Source organism: Ruditapes philippinarum, unplaced genomic scaffold (assembly GCF_026571515.1).
Source record: "Ruditapes philippinarum isolate M1 unplaced genomic scaffold, ASM2657151v2 ctg3788_1_1_1_1, whole genome shotgun sequence".
NCBI lineage: Eukaryota > Metazoa > Mollusca > Bivalvia > Venerida > Veneridae > Ruditapes > Ruditapes philippinarum.
In genome coordinates, this window is record NW_026865627.1 from 1,626 (window position 1) to 23,989 (window position 22,364).

Sequence of the window (22,364 nt, forward strand, 5' to 3'; positions counted from 1 at the left end):
ATTATGTAATCATATAATTGTATATTAAGTAAACAGGTTGTTTTACTAACGTGGTGTTATCCAGTTATTATATGCAGGTTGTGTTGTTTAACGCAGTTGTGGCCAATTTTTATATTTTTAAAGCTAGACCAGTGTTTGAAATGTTTTTTAAGCATTCCATGAAAACCACAATGTATTTTTTTTATGTAAATATATATAAAAACCTGTTTTATAGAATCGCATACATTGTATGAATGACATTAAACATAACTTTATATACATTCTATACCAGATGGTTATGGAAAAATAAATATTTTATAGCAATAAGAAGTCTCGAGTATTTGTTTATCCATTTACAAAACTGAAGGAATGAAGCCCATTGGTTCAATATTGAACACGCCCCAGGGGTCACTTGATTTATATAGTCGAACTAACAAGAGTGTGAAGTTTCAACCAATTCCCTTCAGAAGTTTTGGCGATATCAACTTGCACACAAGAACTAAATCAAAGTGTGACGCTGATGCCTAGGTGAGTAAAGTAGCTCTCCCTATTCTTCAAATACATGTAGTTGAGGTAATTACCAGATCTCTGTTCAAGATATCACAAAACATATCCTAAAGCATACATGTTTATTGCTGTTCTAACAGAGGACCATAATTATACAACATCAGTCATGTATCCGCACATCCAGATGTTTATTATTAACTCCAAAATAAAGATATATTTATAGACTAGGTCCATGAGAACAATCACTTAAAACTACAGGTCATCAGCTACATACAGCAATGCCTCCTTCAACTTTTCCTATTGTACAAAAAAAAGTTTTATCATGATCAAACTGCATGAAGCTGAGTTAAGTTCTATCATTTTGAATCCGTCAGGTAATCATGACAAGAAAAGGAAAAAGCAGATACCCTTGAAGTCAAGATATAAATAAAGAAATTAAAATATTTTTATCCTTGAGTCCCTTTGATTTTTGCTCAAACATATTTCAAATGTGTTTGTTCCAAGTTGTGAGGAACAAAGTCTGAAATAAGCTAATCTAATGTGCATTTATAATGGGATGAATATCTGGCTCAAACATCTCTCTTACTTCACTTCCATGACCACATTCAAAAGTTAAGCAATTCTGATATGTATTCAGTTGTTTACCCACATGTTTGGGAAAGTCAGCGGTGAAACCACAACTCTTCATATGTGCCGTTACTCCAGAGCACGTTATACTATAATTAATTACCAGCCAAAGAGCTAACAATGCAGACTGAAAGAGTCTGCCGGATGGAGTGATCAGTTTTATCACTTTACTTTCAAGCAATATATCATGTTCACTGTCGTATAAAAAGATAACAAATTGACCATTATCTACACCTATACTTGGAATAAGGTAGTTTTCAAATGTTGTTTTCTCTTTTTTCTCCAGAAAAGAAAACACAATTGTCTGAGCAATAAGCCGATCCCTGTATCTAGCTGGAAATTCATGAGACAGCCTTGTCTTAAATGATGACTTTTTCCCTTCAAATATCTCCTCATCATCATCTTCTGCAATAGTGATAGGTACTTCTGAGTCCATAATTAGGTCTACATTCCCATGCCACACAGATGGAGACCCTGTAAAAAACGTATATACACATATATATTCTAATACTCCAACACTGATTATGTGGTACAAAATGCATAAAATGCTGTATTGTGGATAGTAGATCAGTTTATTTCTTTTTTATTTCAAGTAAAAAATGTTATTGTTTCATTTTTTTTATTTTTAAGACCCCATTGAAAATAAGTATATGATTTTAATGGACTATCCTGCATATATACATCTAACATTCCTTGGCAGTAACACCGCAGTATCTGTGATAATGATACAAAGTCAAGTAACATGTGATATGTAGTGTGATATTTTTGTTTGTATGATGTCTTGTATGAGATTTTGTATTCAATGAGTAGAAATTAATTTGTTGTATTATGTATTGTTATTTTCTGATGTCTATATGCCTGCCTGCCTACCTACCTACAAGAAAGATTATGAAAGAAAATTATGGTACCTGGGCAATGCACTTCTCCTCAATGAGATCTATCTAACTATATAGTTTCAAGTTGATACCTCCAATGTTTTTTAAATTATACCCCCGAGAACCAAAACCAGATGACCAGACAGACAGACGTACAAAGGAAACAGCTGATTCAAGTACGTTATACCCACTTACATCTTTGTTGCATGTGTGTGTGGGAGGGAGAGAGTATAAAATAATTATAGGCTTACCAATACTTGTGTCTCTATAACGTCCTGTGATAGGTTGTTCACAGCAAGGACACCGCTGCCTTTTTGGTCTGCCATTGTTTTCATTGTCAATAACATATGTCTGATTGACTGCCAGTTGTTGAAGAAGATGATGAGCTAATGTAATTGTCCAGTTAACTTCTTTTTTGGATCTGCCATTTTTCAATGCTTCTTCAATATCTGCAGAAAATATTTGCTGTGTTAACATTAAGTACTAAAATACTCAAAGGACATTTCAAAGTACTTGAAATTAAAACAATTAAGTTAAAAATGTCACAGAACAGAAAATCATTGATAGAATTGTCTAATTATTAACTTATAAATTATTAACCCTGTTGAGTTTTCATGTTAATATGTCACTGTGATATCAAAAAAAGTGCTCGAAATTGAAACACATGAATTTAAACTGGGCATAACTAAGTTTAGAATGTGTCCAGAGACATAGATAATATGTTATCTACATCTCTGATGTGTCCAAGGACTACCCTACCCTTTGTAACTTCTTTTACATCCATCCATCTCTGGATACAGAATTTAGTTTAGCTTTATTGTGTAGGAAGCTGTAAGCTTATAGATATACTTTCATATCTGTTCCTGGAACCAACCAGTATTAAGCAATGAGCAAGTTTCTTGCTCAAGGAAACAACGACTTGCCACTGATAGGGTTTGAACCCATGCAGCTAGCTAACATTAGATTACTAGTAAGTTTGACGTGTTTACCACACTGCCATGCCGCCACTTGCCCATCATAGGCCTGTACTCCATGGAAATTGCATTGAGGAAAAATGTTAACCAATTTCTGCTTCAAAATTAACCATTTAAGGGCATGTCTGGGATCCCTAGGCTACTCGACAGCGAAAGCTGCTTTTACTAGTTTTAGTATCTGAAAGGGCAGATGGACACTCATTGAGCATATATTTCATTATCAGCAATACAAGCATTTTATGAGTAGGTATTACAATTCATAGAGTATAAATCGGCAATCTCCTGGTTTAGACCCCTATGTATTTTTCACGAGTAAAACTTATATTTATAATATACTAGAGAAAACGGAATGAACCTTATATATACTCCTGGTTTAGACCCCGGGATCTAATCCAGGATATAGCCTATAAATCTACCTTTCACACTATCCAATACATTCAACAGCCTTTCCAACGCAACTCTATCTCTGCGATTAGAAGGAACATAATTTTTGTCAATGGTGTAATTCAGGACCATTTCAAAGCCACGTTTGAAAACTGTTGAAAAAAGATACACATCAATAGATGACACTCCAGCACTGGTTTCTTTTGAGTATGTTTTAGTTTCGCAATATGCTTGTGAAAATGGAAACCCCTTGTGAGCATTGCACTTCAGGATTTTTAGCAAACCGAAACAGTATGCAGTAGGTGTTTTAAGACTTTTAAGTAGTTCTTTTAATGCTTCAACAGCATCAGGTTTGTTCCAGTACTTTTCAAAGATGCATTCTTTAGAAATTTTGTATTTTTTCAAAGATGGTTCTCCTGCCATTTTCAGATTTTTGTTTTTATTGAAAAAAATGATAGTCTGTATCAACCAAACGTTTGAGTCTTGTTTTTCATGATTCGTGAATCTTAGTCACATGACCTCAAAATGGTGGACGAGAAAGGCGGATATTGTGTTTCCTCGATTGAAAAATAAGATAAAATGCCACATACTCACAGTATAATGAAAAATGTTGTTAAGTCGATCGAAAATGGCTTACGAAAATATTAATACTACATTATCAAAACCAAATGATCTTGTTTTTGACAATGACAGTAACAGGCAGTTACTTTTTCAACATTTTTGTAACAATCTCTACCTGGGTCAATGGGAACTAGCAAGAGCATGCATTGAAGAACTGAATTTAGAGTGCCATGGGCTAGATAAGTCTATTTCCAGTGTTCTGAAAGATATTGCCAGACAGCCTTTCAACAAATGGTGAGCACACACGACCCATGACATGTTGATTGCTTGTGATAAACATGTTAAAAACTTGAAATTTCATAATAAATTGATGTATATTACATTGAAAAAATCAAGTGAATAACATGCTTAAATTATCGGTTGAATATTTTGTCCACAAATTCAGCACAAAACAGAGTTAAATTAAGAATATAAGGGTTTGAAGAGTTGTTTCAAGTTGAGAGTTTACATGGGAGTTGATTATCTTCAAACTTTCTTCATTTTTTGAGCAAACCTCCCCTTTCTCAGCTGAACAGAATGGCTGTTGATTTTTTCTTTATGAAAATTGAAGATTACTTGTAGGTGTTGATGATAAAATCGTAATTAATGAAATAACAAAGTTGAAATTTTAGATTTGCTCTCTGTACAAAATGTGTAATTTTTGTAAACATTTTACAAAGATTTCTTTTTGAAAGGTGAAAATATCTAATAGAAATTTTTAAAAAGTAAGCATTAAAAAGTATAAGGAATAAAGAGTGAATGATTTTTCCTTAAATTTCAGTATTTCATCTACCTCTGGCCCCTCTCCTTGTCAGCTGTCATGGCACTGCTTGTTGGAATCAGAAAAATTAAAACATGAAACACAATCACAGGTCTGTATTTGTATATTTTATTTGTTTGATATTTGTTTTCAAAAAAAGCCTTACACGGATTCATAAATACGTGAATGCCTGAATGTGGTATAAGAACTTTCACTGAAAGTCTGGACCTCCATGATAGAGCAGTTAAAATGGTATGGACTTCGAATTCTGTCAGGATGCTACGTAGGATGTTTGCATAAGATTGGTGATTCTCACTAACCAGATAGAAAAATGTTACTAAAATTAGCAGTGTTGAAAAATCTTATCTCACATGGGCTTATCTCACACTCAACGTGCAGCACTTCTAAAAACGTTGTAATACCTCACATACGTGATTCACTCCTTTTTAAACAAAAATGAAACGTCAAAAGGTCAAAATGTATTAAAAATATGTGAGCTAATCTATTAAATTGTCCACGGATTCAAAATATATTGATATTAACTTGCACACTGCAATGAGTCCTACTCTACCTAGGTCTGCCCATTTCAATATCAATCTATTACTAAAAAAGTATGGACTGAATTCCTTATAAACACTTATATTATGACACTTTCCGACTTTAATATTGACATGTTTCATCATGATAACCTTGCTTTTTGATGAGGGATCTCATATGAATTTATTTTCATTGAATTTTTAACACATTAACTTGGTCAGTAGAATTTTTTGCAGACGTATATAATGCTTTTTGTCAATCATAGAAAGTCTGGCGCCTAAGCCCCGCCCCGCTTTTCAAAACAAGGTACATTGTAATGCATGTAGCAAGTAGTTTCACTGATATTTATATTTTGTTTCTTGTGTGTCCAGGTTAGTGAGAAAAATAATCAATTATTGGGTTAGATAGAGGATAGGGAAATCCCAACCCTCGGGCAATCGGTTCCAAGGCTCATTCCCGATGGAACCGATCACCCTTGGGTTGGGATTTCCCTATCCTCTATCTAACCCAAAGATAGATTCTATTATTCTGCCATCTCCCTTTACTAGTTAAGTTGGAAATTCATCATATGATGTTATAGCACTTGTGTAACTGAAAAGCCAAGCAATAGAAATAAATAAAAAATAAATTGTTTAGCATCAATATTTAATTGATGAATATTTATTGATTAATAAGGACCGTACTAAAGTTTAGCTTTAATTGTTTATATCATTGCTCTTTATTTGATTTGTTCAGGTTACTGTCATTCCATGTGGAATCTATGTGGTAAGTTCGTTCCATTCCATGGCAGAACATTTGGTATAGGATGCTTACCGCCTTGCATGATTATCCACCTGTTTTTTCTGTATAATTTTAGATTGAAGACAGTGTACCTGACAAGTACCTTGTTGAGTTTCATCTCCTCCTTGTGGATATATGTCCATACATAACAGATGCTCACCTTAAGGTACTCATATTTTACTGAGTCATACAAAATGCTGCTGCAACTCATTTTTATTGTGGCAATACTGAAATTTTACTGATATGAATCTGAGTTTTAATTTTCAAATATATTTTGTGTCAAATAATGTAAAACTAATAAATGACTTGTTGTAAGAAAATCAGCTTCATCTTAAAAAGGATTTTTTTGGAGGAGTCTTTTTAACATAAAAACAGATCATTGTTTTTAGCTCGACTATTCTATAAGAATAAGTAGAGCTATTGCAGTCACCCGAGCGTCGGCGTCGGCGTAACCACTTATGTTAAAGTTTTTGTAATAGTTCAAATATTTTCAAAGTCCATTGACATATGGCTTTGAAACTTTGCACACTTGTTCACCATCATGACCCCAACCTGTAGACAGGAGGAGGTAACTCTATCAAGCATTTTGACAGAATTATGCCCCTTTTTCGACTTAGAATTTACGTTAAAGTTTTTGTAATAGTTCAAATATTTTCGAAGTCCATTGACATATGGCTTTGAAACTTTGCACACTTGTTCACCATCATGACCCCAACCTGTAGACAGGAGGAGGTAACTCTATCAAGTATTTTGACAGAATTATGCCCCTTTTTCGACTTAGAATTTACGTTAAAGTTTTTGTAATAGTTCAAATATTTTCAAAGTCCATTGACATATGGCTTTGAAACTTTGCACACTTGTTCACCATCATGACCCCAACCTGTAGACAGGAGGAGGTAACTCTATCAAGCATTTTGACAGAATTATGCCCCTTTTTCGACTTAGAATTTACGTTAAAGTTTTTGTAATAGTTCAAATATTTTCAAAGTCCATAGACATATGGCTTTGAAACTTTGCACACTTGTTCAACATCATGACCCCAACCTGTAGACAGCAGGAGGTAACTCTATTAAGCATTTTGACAGAATTATGCCCCTTTTTCGACTTAGAATTTACGTTAAAGTTTTTGTAATAGTTCAAATATTTTCAAAGTCCATTGACATATGGCTTTGAAACTTTGCACGCTTGTTCAACATCATGACCCCAACCTGTAAACAGGAGGAGGTAACTCTATCAAGCATTTTGACAGAATTATGCCCCTTTTTCGACTTAGAATTTACGTTAAAGTTTTTGTAATAGTTCAAATATTTTCAAAGTCCATTGACATATGGCTTTGAAACTTTGCACACTTGTTCACCATCATGACCCAACCTGTAGACAGGAGGAGGTAACTCTATCAAGCATTTTGACAGAATTATGCCCCTTTTTCGACTTAGAATTTACGTTAAAGTTTTTGTAATAGTTCAAATATTTTCAAAGTCCATAGACATATGGCTTTGAAACTTTGCACACTTGTTCAACATCATGACCCCAACCTGTAGACAGCAGGAGGTAACTCTATTAAGCATTTTGACAGAATTATGCCCCTTTTTCGACTTAGAATTTACGTTAAAGTTTTTGTAATAGTTCAAATATTTTCAAAGTCCATTGACATATGGCTTTGAAACTTTGCACGCTTGTTCAACATCATGACCCCAACCTGTAAACAGGAGGAGGTAACTCTATCAAGCATTTTGACAGAATTATGCCCCTTTTTCGACTTAGAATTTACGTTAAAGTTTTTGTAATAGTTCAAATATTTTCAAAGTCCATTGACATATGGCTTTGAAACTTTGCACATTTGTTCACCATCATGACCCCAACCTGTAAACAGGAGGAGGTAACTGTATCAGGCATTTTTTTTACTATCAAGCACTAAGAATAGTCGAGCATGCTGTCCTACCGACAGCTCTTGTTTGAAGTAACTTATTCAATTTGGAATTGCAACATTATCTAAAAATTGTTTTAATCTTAGATTTAATTTCATTTACTAGCTATTCTATAAATTTAAAATTATTTTGAGATTTAGTATTAGAAAACATATTGAGGATATTTGTTTCAGTGTAACATCTAAAATATATATTTTATGAAGTGAGCGATAGCTGTAATATTTTTGTGGATGGCAAATTTTTTTTTAAAGATATTCATTAAATGTTTGTTACTTTTAACACAAAGTAAAGAAATAATTTGGTATGTGTAGTTGTGTAGCTAACATGCACATTCTTAAATAAAATTAAATGTTTTTTTTTCTGCTGATATTACTGATATTTCATTCATAAAATATTTTATTCTTATTCAAAGAATATTTGGCTATAATTCATGATGTAATAAATTAAATAATTTAAATGGTCTACTGATCATGTTATACAGTCAGTGTAGGCAATAGTAATCACATTATGAAAGCATTATTGTTTACATTATTAGCTCGACTATTCGCAGAATAATCGAGCTAATGCAGTCACCCATTTGTCGGCGTCGGCGTCCCTGTGGTTAAGTTTTTGTATGTAAGCTGGTATCTCCATAACTACTGAAGGGAATGGATTGAAACTTCACACACTTGTTCTCTGTGATTATCTAAGATGATTGGCACAAGTCCCATAACTCTGATTTGCTTTTTTTCATAATTATGCCCCTTTTTCGACTTAGAAATTCTTGGTTAAGTTTTTGTATGTAAGCTTGTATCTCCATAACTACTGAAGGGAATGGATTGAAACTTCACACACTTGTTCTCTGTGATTATCTAAGATGATTGGCACAAGTCCCATAACTCTGATTTGCTTTTTTTTCATAATTATGCCCTTTTTCGACTTAGAAATTCTTGGTTAAGTTTTTGTATGTAAGCTGGTATCTCCATAACTACTGAAGGGAATGGATTGAAACTTCACACACTTGTTCTCTGTGATTATCTAAGATGATTGGCACAAGTCCCATAACTCTGATTTGCTTTTTTTCATAATTATGCCCTTTTTTCGACTTAGAAATTCTTGGTTAAGTTTTTGTATGTAAGCTGGTATCTCCATAACTACTGAAGGGAATGGATTGAAACTTCACACACTTGTTCTCTGTGATTATCTAAGATGATTGGCACAAGTCCCATAACTCTGGTTTGCTTTTTTTCATAATTATGCCCCTTTTTCGACTTAGAAATTCTTGGTTAAGTTTTTGTATGTAAGCTGGTATCTCCATAACTACTGAAGGGAATTGATTGAAACTTCACACACTTGTTCTCTGTGATTATCTAAGATGATTGGCACAAGTCCCATAACTCTGATTTGCTTTTTTACATAATTATGCCCCTTTTTGGACTTAGAAATTCTTGGTTAAGTTTTTGCGTGTAAGCTGGTATCTCCATAACTACTGAAGGGAATGGATTGAAACTTCACACACTTGTTCTCTGTGATAATCTAAGATAACTGGCACAAGTCCCATAACTCTGATTTGCTTTTTTACATAATTATGCCCCTTTTTCGACTTAGAAGTTCTTGGTTAAGTTTTTGCGTGTAAGCTGGTATCTCCATAACTACTGAAGGGAATGGATTGAAACTTCACACACTTGTTCTCTGTGATTATCTAAGATGATTGGCACAAGTCCCATAACTCTGATTTGCCTTTTAACATAATTATGCCCCTTTTTCGACTTAGAAGTTCTTGGTTAAGTTTTTGCGTGTAAGCTGGTATCTCCATAACTACTGAAGGGAATGGATTGAAACTTCACACACTTGGTCTCTGTGATTATCTAAGATGATTGGTACAAGTCCCATAACTCTGATTTGCTTTTTTGCATAATTATGCCCCTTTTTCGACTCATGAATTCTTGGTTAAGTTTTTGCATGTAAGCTTGTATCTCCATAACTACTGAAGAGAATGTATTGAAACTTGAAGAGTTTGTACCTTTTCGGACAATTTTATGTATTCATATAGGTAAGCATTATTATACTCAATGAAACACCCTTGTGACAAATTTTCGAATAGTCGAGCGTTACTGTCCTCCGACAGTTCTTGTTTTTGGAATGCTTTAGGTTGTAACATTGGTATGACATAATGTTATACATGTAGTAACAGGTGTCATGTCCTTTCTCAACAACGCAGAATTGTCACACTACTTACCAAAGTTTTCTTGAAATCTTTACATTAAATACTGATGAAGAAAAAATAGAAATCAACATGAAAAAAATTAAATTGATTATTTCAAAACATTAGACAAACATTAAACAGTAACTACAGAAAAGGTTATTTGAAAATATTAAAGCCTTCATTTTAAAGAAAGGTTATCTAAACAACTTTTCATTCAAGTAGTTCTGGATCACTCAAAACATATATTTCCTTACACACAAGTGCTGATTTTTTAAAACTTGTATAGCTGATTCTTTTGTCCATGGAAACATAAGGAATGTATCATTTTGTTTTTATTGGTGAATAAAAGAAATTAGATGATGTGATTCAGATGGGGATTGCCTACTCATACTGTACATTTCACTTTACCATTATAATAACTGTACCACTTATAACTTGTTGTTTCTTTCCAGGAAGTGTACTTATACTACAGATGGATCCACTCGAAAATAAAGGTGGACCATCCTTTGACACTGTCAGCCGGTCTTCTCAAATTTCTCCAAACCTTGTTGTCACGGCAACCATTATTAGGTCATTCATTGATATGGTCACTATACAAGACAGAGAATCTACAGCTGAGCAAGAACAACAAAGCTTTTCAGTTGGTTTATGTAAACAGTGTAAATTCTTTGTTGGACAGTCTTATGCAGGAAGATTTGGACATAGATATGAAATTAGAAAAGGCAGAAAAGGTGTACATAATATTAGCAAACTTTGATTTTAATGTGGAGAATAGTCATTTACCAGTTCGTCAGATGTTTTCAAAAATATTAGATTATTGTCAGCTTCAACCAGATGTTTTAAGTAAAACAAGAACTGTCTCTGTTTTAATGGGACTGCAGGATACACATCTATTGGAGGAATTCTGTCGGATGGATTATGAAGCAGAGACCAACAAGGCTGTGTCTAGTTATCAAGTTTGTGCTGAGTTGACGGAAGAGCAGAGGTTAATTTTGCATCTTACAACATTGTCAGATTTAGGTACAAGATGGAAGATGTTTCTGATGTTTGCATTGAAGAGAAAGAGACATGTCCTGGAAGTCATTATGGTAAGAGTGTATAAAACTGTATAGCCCAGATTTCAGATACTTGGCCATGTGTTCCTTTACAAAAGGCTAATAGTCATTATCCTGGGCTCTAATATTGCCATGTTCTGATGCTACTTTTTAGCTTATATAGTATGTGTACAATAAAGTTCTATGGAGCAATTTCTGTCTTCTAATATATCTGTAAGCCTGTTATTGTCGTTCGTCTTTGACGATTGTTTCAAATGACATCTCTTCTTAAACCACAAGGCAAAATTTTATGAAGATTGCCTGGAATGTATCATGCATTAAGTTCTTTCAAAATGGTTTTTTTTTTTTTTTTTGATATCTGAATAACAGGAAATGGAAATATATTTTGAATTAAAATGTCATTTAAAAGCTCATACATGTAGAAATAAAGAAGTTAATTTAATTTTTCATTCTTTTCAGGAAACTTGTTTAGCCCTTATCAAATGTAGCATGTATTCTGAGTTGAAAAGATTACTTGAACCAGAAGAGTTATGGCCCCTGAAACCATTATTGCTTTTGTTGGGATGGACACATTGCTATAGCAGTTCTGAAGCAAGACAGTTACTAGACCTGTTGTGGAGTGACAAGGTATAACTTTACAAAGTAACTCACCTAAATAAACATTGAATGCTATGTAAGTTTTACATCCCTCAATGCCACATGTTAGGGAACTAGTTGTAAGTAAGCTCTTTTTAAAGATGCTTATTCTGCCATATGAGGACAGAAGTATGACTGTATAGTTATTAATACTTGTACTTTGCTCCTGTTTTTATAGAGGGGAGTCAAAAGCTTGGTCGCAATGTGGGCCCAGGCTTTGGCTTGCCCGGCTATAGACTACACATGTATATTTAAGTGTTATTTCTAGTAGGGTGTTGCCATTTTAAATGTGACTCAGTGATAATTGGCGGGGTATTCTGACCACGGAACGGTCGCGATTTTTCTGCTTAAGAATTATCGTCTAGGTGTTCCGATTGAAAATGTAAGCTGTGCATGAAATGCTGAATGACACCTTTAAAACGAAAAAAGAAAAATGAACAATTTTTTTTTTCTCACTTCCCCATTTATTGGCTTTGCCTACTTTCATATTATTTCTTTTATGATAATAATTAATAACAATTGAATACATAATAGTATTAAATATAATATACATGTTTTAACTTATAAGGAAAACTTAAGTTGATTATTTAATATTATTTGTTATTTACAACATGTTTCAGTTTGAATGTAGTCATCCTGCAATAAGAATGGGCTGTGATAAATTGGCATATCAAATTGACTTGATTCAGTGGTGCCTTGATAAAGCAAAGTAAGTAGACTATCTGATGGATTTATAGAAATGTAATAATAGAATTCATATTTATTGTATTTGATGTATAGTATTAGGGATCAATACAAGTTATTAGTGGTATAAATGGGAAATATGACCCATTTAAGCTTAATATGACCCATTGTGCTAGTAGTGGGTTATATAGATCTCAACAGGTTATATGAAATCTTTGGTTCAAATTCTATCTTACATGATATCTATTTTACAAAGATGAGCATTCTTAAATTTACATCATTTACAAATAAAAAAAAATTCAACAAATGGAATTGCTCATGTTGTTATTTGTACATTTTGCTTTGTTTCTAGTGCCACTGTAATTGTGCTTCTATATTTTTTTCAAGAAGTAGGGCTGGGTGGATTTTTCTTCCCTTTATATAACCTTATTGGCCGGGTTGCACTGGTGCAAATCCGGGTTAAAGTATGGTGAATGTCGGGCAGCGGGCGGGCAGGCGGGCAGGGAAAATATTTTCGTAACAGTTTTCTCAGCAACTACTTATCACAGCCTCTTGATATTTGGCATACAGCATTGACACATGGTCCCATAATGTGGGATTTGATTTCAGGTCTGTCGCTCATCCACTTCCTGTTAATCCACTTAGCTAAATTAGTTAAATTTTTCGACATTAATGGTCAGTGGTAGGAAATTTTCATAACAGTTTTCTCAGCAACTACTCATCACAGCCTCTTGATATTTGGCATACAGCATTGACACATGGTCCCATACCATGGGATTTGATTTCAGGTCTGATGCTCATCCACTTCCTGATTATCCACTTACTTAAATTAGTTAAATTTTTCGACATTAATGGTCAATGGTAGGAAATTTTCGTAACAGTTTTCTCAGCAACTACTTATCACAGCCTCTTGATATTTGGCATACATTATTGACACATGGTCCCATTACGTGGGATTAGATTTCAGGTCTGTCGCTCATCCACTTCCTGTTTATCCACTTAGTTAAATTAGTTAAATTTTTCGACATTAATGGTCAATGGTAGGAAATTTTCGTAACAGTTTTCTCAGCAAATACTTATCACAGCCTCTTGATATTTGGCATACAGCATAGATACATAGTCCCATGCTGTAGGATTAGATTTCAGGTCTGTTCGCTCATCCACTTCCTGTTTATTCCACTTAGTTAAATTAGTAAAAATTTTAGACATTAATGGTCAATGGTAAAGAAATTTGGTAACAGTTTTCTCAGCAACTACTCATCACAGCCTCTTGAATATTTGGCATACAGCATTGACACATGGTCCCATACCGTGGGATTGGATTTTAGGTGTGTAGCTCATCCACTTCCTGTTTACCCACTTAATTAAATTTTCGACACTAATGGGTCAATGGTAAATTTTTTTCGTAACATCACAGCCTCATGATCTTTGGTGTACAAATGCAACCCGGCTTTTTCTGTCTTTGACCCATTTTTTAGTGACTGTATTCATGAAAGGTAACTTATGGGTACAGTTTAAGGTCTCCAGATCAGGAAAAAAGAAAAGTTTTCTATTTTTATTTAAAAGCCTTTAATAATTGACCAAATATGTGTATAAGTAACTTGCATGAACCTCTTTTCTTATGTAAGATTTGAGGTCACAAGGATCAAGATTTCCTTGTCATCCATCACTGTCGTTGATATTCTTGTTTTATATTTTTTTTATAGACCATTGCTAAGTGAAGATACAGGAGCACCTCAGTTTCAGAGAGCAACAGATTTGTTTAAGGGTCTTGAAAGTCATTCTGTACTTTACGTGCTACAGCATTCAACAAAGTTGTCTTCTCTTGATCAAGAGGAAGTTCTGAATCTACTACAGAAAGTTCCCTTGCAAGGTACATGATAATTTACTATCAAAAATTAAATTTTCTTCAAGAAATGCTAGATAAAGTCAGTTAAATAAATATAAGATAAATTTGTCTTTACTCAGTGTATATCATTTCCTATAAAAAGATATTTTAAATTGTTATATTTACATGTTTTTTATCATTAGATAATGATTAATAATTCTCAGAAATATATCTCTTTTTATGCATTTATTGACAGCAAAAATTTATAGGTCATGATTTGTTAATAATTACATAGCTTAAAGTAAACAGTAGAGTTTAGTGTTGTATATTTTAGTGAGCAATTTAGAAAAGGTATGTTTTTGGTAGATTTAACATTATCCTTTCAATTTATACAATAAAAAGTTTTAAAAAACCTCGTCAACTGTGATGTTATACTATGAAGTATTATCTCACCATTTTACTGCAAAATCATTATTATTTGTTTGAGAATGATTCTCGTTGTTTTCATGGATAGGTCAATCCTTGAATTAAAGATCCAACAAAATTTCAATTTGTCCACTGTATGATTATTTTGCATCACATTATTTACATTTTACCTTTTGGAAAAATAAATTGTTCACAAATTTAAGTACCCGCAAAAATGTTTTTTCTGACAAAACCACAAATTTTCATGTGCACGAAATTAAGTGAATTCACAGTATTAACTAAGAAAGAGGAAACTGAATATTAAGATTTAAAGTCGAGGGGTAATTTACAAACTGTAAAATTCAATTTTCTTCTCTGTCATTTAGGACAGACAGAAGAAACTGACAAGAAGAAAGTAAAGACTGTGCGCTTTGAGGAAGAAACTGATGCCCAGTCTAGACCTACAACCAGTCTTGATCAGCAAAAGGACATGGCAATTTTTACAGGCTATTGTGTTCTCAAAAACATGATGGACACCATTTTGTTTTGCGCAAAATGTTCCGATAAGAGGTTAACACATCCACTTAGGTCAAGAGGTAGACAGAAGCTTTCGAGAAGAATTGGTTCAGAGAGTAGTTTGGATAAATCTACATTGGCTAGGAAAATTAGTGACACTTCTATCAGTGGTAACAATGAGAATACATTAACTTCCAATGATGAGCAGGAAAAGAAATTAGATGCAGATATTCAGGTTTTATACAAAGAGAAGGTTACTCATACACTAACACAAACTAAACATTTGCTTTCAAAACTTCTGCCATTGACATTCAGGGTTGAAATTCTAGAGAATATATTTAGTCTGTTGTTTTTGACACATGAAGATGTCCAAGAAACATTGCTGTTGTCAGAGTATGAAAGTGATGAAGAGGACCACAAAGGTTTGAGTAAAAGTGGAAGCAAATCTTCTATCACTCCATCGTTATCTCCCTCGAAAAACTCTTTTGAAATAAAGACACCAGCTCTGTCTGTTACAAATTCCTCTATGAATACATTAAATATAGATTATGACATACCATTTGGGGAGACTGAAGATGCTGAAGTGAATGTAGCAAATAAAGTTGACATGAACAAAGTTGGAAAAGCTCTTAAAGAAATGAAAACAAATATAGTTGAAAAAAGTGAAAAAGTGACTGCAGCTCAGCAAAGTGAAGGTCGGCGATCAAGTGTGTCTGAAAATATCAGCTCTATTAGCACAAGTAGTTCACTGAACCTTGATACTATTGGTTTTATTGCCAATGAATACATTGTAAGAGATGTTCTTGCTTTGCTGAAAGATTGTATACTGGATGTTTCTGCAGCAAAATTTCAGTTATTCGGAAATAAAGCAGACACAAGAGAAAGATACAGGTCATCAAGGGAAGTTACTCCTGGCAGATCAACAGAAATTGATGTTAACACAGAAGAGGCTCTTTGTCGTCTTGTAAAATCAAGCATTACCATGGAAACACTTCAAAAGAGAATTGCTCAACTAGAACGATACACAAGCGAAGCTCATTGGCGATATCAGCTTGTGTCAAATGAAAACATTCCAAGAACTCCAGGTGAAGTTTTAAAGGAAGTTATCATTACATCTGGTGACTCTTCAGATGAGGAGATGGAGATTAAAGGTTATGGCACAGGTTCTAGTACAAGAAAACGCAGAAGATCTAGTAAGTCAGATTTGTTATAGTTATAAAATCTTAAATCTTGATACACTTGAAGGCTTTACAACCAGAAATTATTTACCTGCCTGGATTTAAGCTCAAGTTTGAATGCCTGTCATTTTCATTCATAGTTTACCTGTTTTCTGATGTTAACAGTATGCTAATTAATGATGTGCTGGAATAAAGTGGTGAGATATAAGTTATATCACACTGTTTGAAACTGAGTGAAATATAGATTTTTGGTCTCTTTCTGTACATTAAAAGACATAGCAAAGTAAAATGTCTTAACATTTAAAGGTTTTCATGACTTCATATTAGTTAGCATCATTTGGCACCATTTTTGATAATGTCTGACTATTTATAATGCAATTTCTATAGAAAACACTGTAACAATAAGATGAAAATGTCTCTGTTATGTGTAAATATTGAACTGATATCAGTTCCTATCGAGAATTTTATTATATTTTCAGTCAAACTATGCACTCTTGGAAGTAACTGAAAATTTATTCTACAACTGGGATATATTTCATATTCACTTAAATCAGATAAAATACCCTAAATTCATCTAGAAAAATATTGATGAAGTTGGTGATTGTTTGCTTACATTTCAGTAATTTTTACACTTTTATATATCAGGTGGTAAGTCACCTCTTGGTGCACCAGATGTTGATAGAGCTGAACGAAAGAATTCAGGAGAAAGTGCCAACAAGCAGACGTCAAATATTATAGTTGCTAGGAAACCAGTGGGTCAAATGAGGTCACCCAAAATAGTATCTGTAATGTTGTCTAGCCCTGTAACTCTGTTGACAATGTCAATTAGAAAAGGACAGATTACACAAACTAAGCAGATTATTAAAGTAAGTTGGGCAGACATTTTCTGCAAAGTAATATACGGTACAAGATTTTTGATGGTTATTGCTTTGAGTATTCTTTTGAGACAATAAAGAGTCACATTCATTGTATTTATAAAGAGGCTATTGTCTTTGAAAGAATCATTATCGTCAAATGCCCTGTCACATATTTTTTGAGGTTTGTAAATTGTAATTTGATCAGTTATGGTTCTTTGTCTATTTTTAACAAATGTAAAATGAAAAAATACTCTTATGATCGCAACTCCTACATTTTTCAATTAGGATTTCATGTTAACTTTCATAAAAAATATTCTTAAATAGGTGTATTTTGTATGGGACTTTTATTTGTAATATATTTTAAAAGATTGTCAAGTACAATGATGATTGACCATATAATTGATAATTAAAATTGTTTATGATAAATATGTTTATTATAAAAAGACTGCCCCACTTTTATTAAGAATTGAATGTTACAGATACAGTATATTCTGAATGATATTATAAAAAATTTCCTTTGGTCCTGTGTATTACAGATTATTTTTTCATGGTAAGATATAAAATTGGACACAATATGACAAAATGTGACAAGTTATTTTGATTTTAACTACATGTATTCCACTGACCATTCACTCTTGGATGACCATAATGCCAAATTTTACATGTGACTCTGCAGCCTATATAATTACATGTATGTGATTACAATTATATGATAACTGATGACAGCATTTCCTGTGTAATGGTTTAATGTTGACAAAGTGTTATAACTGTACATGTATGTAATGAAAAGGGTACAAGAAAAGAAAGAAATACACATTTTATTATATTTTCAGGACATATATTTTCGTTCATTTATCAACATATTATTCCAATTTTTTCAGTTGTTTAAATTGGAGGATACTCCAGAGGCAGTAGAAATACTTTTCTCCCAGGCTTATCATAAAGCATGCCGTGCTATTCAAAGTATATTAGAAAAAGATTCCCAAACCACAATAAGAGAACCAAGAAAGATGGAGCTTAAGGCTGTTGCCAGTGCGGCTGCTGCAGGACTTGTCACAGCTTCAGTTTCGGATGTAGCAGATGACATTCTGAAATTTCCAACAATTCCTAAAATTCCAAAAATAGATTTACATGAAAGTCTTCCACGAAATGTTGTCCAGTTATTTTGTCAGGAGAATATTCCAGTGATGATACTTCTAGATTTGATGTGTTCGTCTGCTAAAACGTGGAATGTTTTTGCAATCATCTTTTAGACACAATCAGATCCCATCAACCGAAAAAACCTCAACCAGAAATAGATGATTCATCACAAAGTCTTGAAATAAAAACTTCAGTGCCACTTTCAAGACAAAGAGTTGTCAAAATTAGAACGTTTGCTGATATTTTGGACCAAATTCAGTGTCTTCTTTGTCTCGGAGCAGAAGATCAAATACCCAGTAAGGAGCAGGAAACATTCCAGAAAAGTGTTCAGTATTATCTCATTAATGCAACACTTCCTCTAACAGCAGATAAAACTAAACAGTGTGAACAGTTAAACCAGAGTCTTTCAAAATGCATATCAAAGGCGGAAGAAGCATTCCAGCAAAACAAGGTCAAGGGTCATCATAACCAGTCAAGGTCAGAGTTCAGACAGAGAATGGGAAGTACTGGGTCACAAAGTTCATTGTCAGGGTCTAAATCTGATAGACCTACAGTTCATCATTATATGAAACAGTTAATACGCACCCTAGAGAAAGAAGTTCCATCTGGGGGTGTTATTACTATCATTTTAAGGTAAATTATATTTGAAACTATTTTTTCCTGAAGTTTGCATAATAATCTTTCCCAGATTAAAATTGGAACAGTTCTTTAATATTGTGATGGATTGTGATTTAGAAAATTTAATTTAATTTAATGCTAAAATTGAACTGCTAACAGTATAGAAGGTCGATCAGGCTGTATACTGGTTGCAGAAGAACATCATAATCATGGGTTACAAAACTAATATTTTATAGTAGAATTTATTTGGTGATTATTTGATAAGCATAGCAATGCTCCTTATGATTAGCCAAAACTCGGCTAAGTGTTAGAAATAATGTAACACCCAGAATTGTTCATTATGCAAGGAATTAGTGAATTTGCCATTTCAAATGAAATAAATTAAAGCTTAGAAAATTAAGAAAATTTGTTTTATTATTCAATATTGCATACACGGTAGAATATATTGATATAGCATTTGCCAACAATAGAAATAAGTGTCCTTCTAATGTTAACTAATTTGATAATGTATGTTGAATAATTTACTCATGTATATTTTAATTGTTGTTAGGTCACCTGTGAGCAGACATAATTCCAACAGGAACTACTTGTTAAGCCTGTATGAGCACTGTAAAGAGCTGGCATACCTAACAGCAGAGTCAGAGTCACACAGCAGAGGTAATTATGTATTATATACATCAAATATGTAATACATATACATCAGTCTTGACTTTACTTGACTGTTTAATGTCTTAAATGAAATTGTTCAGTGTTTAGTCTTGACAGAACCATTCAACAATTTCATGGGAAAGTATAAAACAAGAACTGACTAAATATCAACATCAGGAAGGCTTTACAAATATTTAAACATACAAATATTTATGCATATTTCAATATATTATACAAAAATACTTTTGCCTATCATATTCTCTTTTTGATTTTTTTGATTTTTTTTTGTGAAATAAAATTCTTTAATAGAGTAGATATTTACCTTTTATAGAAACAATGGTGATTCCAGCAAATTATTTTGCTGTGTTAGGGGAGGGCCCATTGCGTATACTTGGAAGAATGATGTTTAAAAAGAAAATGGCTCCATCAAAGTTAGTATTATAAAAATTCATTTATTGTTAGCTCGGCTATTTGAAGTTTAGGGAGAGCTATTGTACTCCCGGATGGTTTGGTGTTGGCGTCAGCCCTTCGTTAAATTTTTACATACAAGTTGGTATCTTCAAAACTACAGAAGGGAATGGGTTGAAACACCTATTTGAGAGCGTAATAGAATATAAATTTTGACAGAAAACAGAAAACTTTATGTTGTCCAGGCTCATCTTTAACTTCTAAGCTCTGGGAATAGTCCTACTGACAGCTCTTGTTAGATTTATGTTTTTGTTTACCTCTGACAAAGATTTTGACTGAATTATGGCCTGTTGTGAATTTTTCTTGTGTGAAAATTCTTGCGTTAAATAGTTTTTGAGGTTTTTTTATTCCTTTTTCACAGACTTTGTTATGAGAGAAAAGATTGTTATGTAAATGCAGGGACAAAAATAAACATATAGAATATAACTGATTTGAAGAATTTATTGCAATGTACAGTAACTGGTAAAAATGAGGAATGACAACAAGATTGATTACTGTATATTTACAGGTTAGAAAAAGTTGCTGCCAAGTTGAGTTTGAACCTAACACACATCATTGTGTACAGTTGTTGTATATGTATACCTAGTAAAAGACTAGCCTTGTTACCAGTAGCAACAACAGCTGATTGTCAAGGTAAGAACAAATAGTTAAAGTTGAATCTTTAAGTTCTTGTCTTCCATGTCATATCTTTGCTTATCTTTCTAAACCTATGCAGCAGTAATTGCTGTATTTGATGGTAATTATTTTTACTTTGTGTTTTTCATGATTGTTATTATTTGCTTTCATTTCTTAGAGTTATTTTAAAGTTTGTAAAGCTATAATTCTGTTACCTATAGTTTTTTTTTCAAAAAAAAATGCATTTTGAGAATATGTCCACAATACCTGTAAGAAAAAAATACATTTGTATATTTCCTTATGAGCAAATAATGGTTGCACAAAACCATTGTTAAGACAGTAAAAACCTAGTGACATTATGCCCATCCATGGGTAGATATAGAGTGAACAGGTGAAAGTCAAAATAAGTTAATATTTTCTCATAATTCCTTTCAATTTTATAATTTACTTCACATGAACGATAAATAACTCACTAGGCCCTGTGAGATGTGTTGTATTAATTATCCGTCAGAATGAATCTGTAACTATCAATTTATAAAAAGATGGGGCAGTCTGCTTTTTATATATTTAGTAGATTTATTTTTTACCCTTAACATTTTCAAATAATCGATAGTGTTGGTCAAAATCAACCATTATAACGACCAGATTTATTGAAATATATTGTCAATTAAAGTTCAATTTGAACAATGAAAAAAATGAGCATAAATAATGTCATCTGAAATAGTAGAATGATATTTAGTTCCGGAGCATTTTATTATGTTAGGCATTCATGTTCTGATAGATAATGGAGACATTCTGTGTTACACCTCTTTCAAGAGTCTTCTATAAAATAATCAAAATAAGATAATTTTATGTTTTTTTAAATTTTATAAAAAAAAAATCATAAGATGTAGCTTTATACACTAAAATATATAAACTGTGAAAACTTTCAGCTTCTACATAAAATCTGAAACTAAACAAAATGTATAATGTTTTTTTCTCCAGAAATTATGTTTTCAAGTGGCAAGATCGTATACAACATAGATAAAGTAAATGAAGTGAGCACTTTGGGTAATCCTGAGGAACATGTGCGGAACCTACTCACAAAGCTTGTAGCATTGATGAAAGGTATATTAGACACATCAACTTTGTCATTCAAAAAACCGGAGAATGCAGCTGTATGTGACCAATAACATTTAATGGCTGCAATGGCTGCCCACTTAGCTCAATAGTGGACTTGAAGAACAGGGGTATTCGGGTTAGGCATTAGGGTTAGGCATCATTTCTCAATGACAATTGTTCAGGGACATTGAGTCTGATAGTTATTTGTCTCTCACTGCTGATTTGACATTCAAGGGATTAGTTTAGGTCACTTTTAAAGAAATTAGTAATTACTGGTTAGTTATCCAAGAAAGTCAGTTAAGTGTACTAACTGCTGAGATATGACCAAAAATGTGTTAAAGTTGGTGTTAAAACCAAACAAACTTTCCATCCAGCATTCGAAGTCCACAATTGTTGTTCGGCTGAATTGTAATCTGATTCCCTGTCCTATTAAAGAAGAACACCAGGGACCAGTCTAGCTAAACTGTAACATCATTTCT

The 22,364-nt window shown here is 33.0% G+C and overlaps 2 protein-coding genes across 2 annotated transcripts in view; one reads left to right on the forward strand and one right to left on the reverse strand.

Annotated features, from left to right (window-relative positions):
* Window positions 1-594: 594 nt before the first annotated feature.
* On the reverse strand, window positions 595-3,834 carry LOC132729827 (uncharacterized). Its single transcript, XM_060715654.1, has 3 exons — window positions 3,379-3,834; window positions 2,240-2,437; window positions 595-1,587 (listed from the first exon to the last, which is right to left on the reverse strand). The coding sequence occupies exons 1-3, from the start codon at window positions 3,767-3,769 to the stop codon at window positions 1,022-1,024; spliced, it is 1,155 nt and encodes a 384-aa protein (XP_060571637.1). The 5' UTR covers window positions 3,770-3,834; the 3' UTR covers window positions 595-1,021.
* A 29-nt stretch (window positions 3,835-3,863) lies between these two features.
* The window catches only part of LOC132729825 (zinc finger FYVE domain-containing protein 26-like), a 57,231-nt gene continuing 38,730 nt past the window's right edge, over window positions 3,864-22,364 (forward strand). The window contains 15 exon segments of the mRNA XM_060715653.1: window positions 3,864-4,201; window positions 4,728-4,818; window positions 6,100-6,189; window positions 10,589-11,224; window positions 11,651-11,818; window positions 12,448-12,536; window positions 14,218-14,384; window positions 15,131-16,453; window positions 17,084-17,304; window positions 18,177-18,542; window positions 18,545-19,068; window positions 19,604-19,710; window positions 20,033-20,132; window positions 20,678-20,802; window positions 21,769-21,891. Coding sequence (XP_060571636.1) covers window positions 3,954-4,201; window positions 4,728-4,818; window positions 6,100-6,189; window positions 10,589-11,224; window positions 11,651-11,818; window positions 12,448-12,536; window positions 14,218-14,384; window positions 15,131-16,453; window positions 17,084-17,304; window positions 18,177-18,542; window positions 18,545-19,068; window positions 19,604-19,710; window positions 20,033-20,132; window positions 20,678-20,802; window positions 21,769-21,891 — 4,378 coding nt within the window. The 5' untranslated portion in view covers window positions 3,864-3,953.

What these genes read in the sequence shown, in the direction of transcription:
- LOC132729827 (XM_060715654.1), bottom strand. Translation starts at nt 3,769, where the DNA reads ATGGCAGGAGAACCATCTTTGAAAAAATACAAAATTTCTAAAGAATGC. An exon ending in TGTATTGGATAGTGTGAAAG is followed by an intron (nt 2,438 to 3,378) that starts GTAGATTTATAG and finishes TATTTTCTGCAG; the next exon opens with ATATTGAAGAAGCATTGAAA. An exon ending in TTATAGAGACACAAGTATTG is followed by an intron (nt 1,588 to 2,239) that starts GTAAGCCTATAA and finishes CGTTTTTTACAG; the next exon opens with GGTCTCCATCTGTGTGGCAT.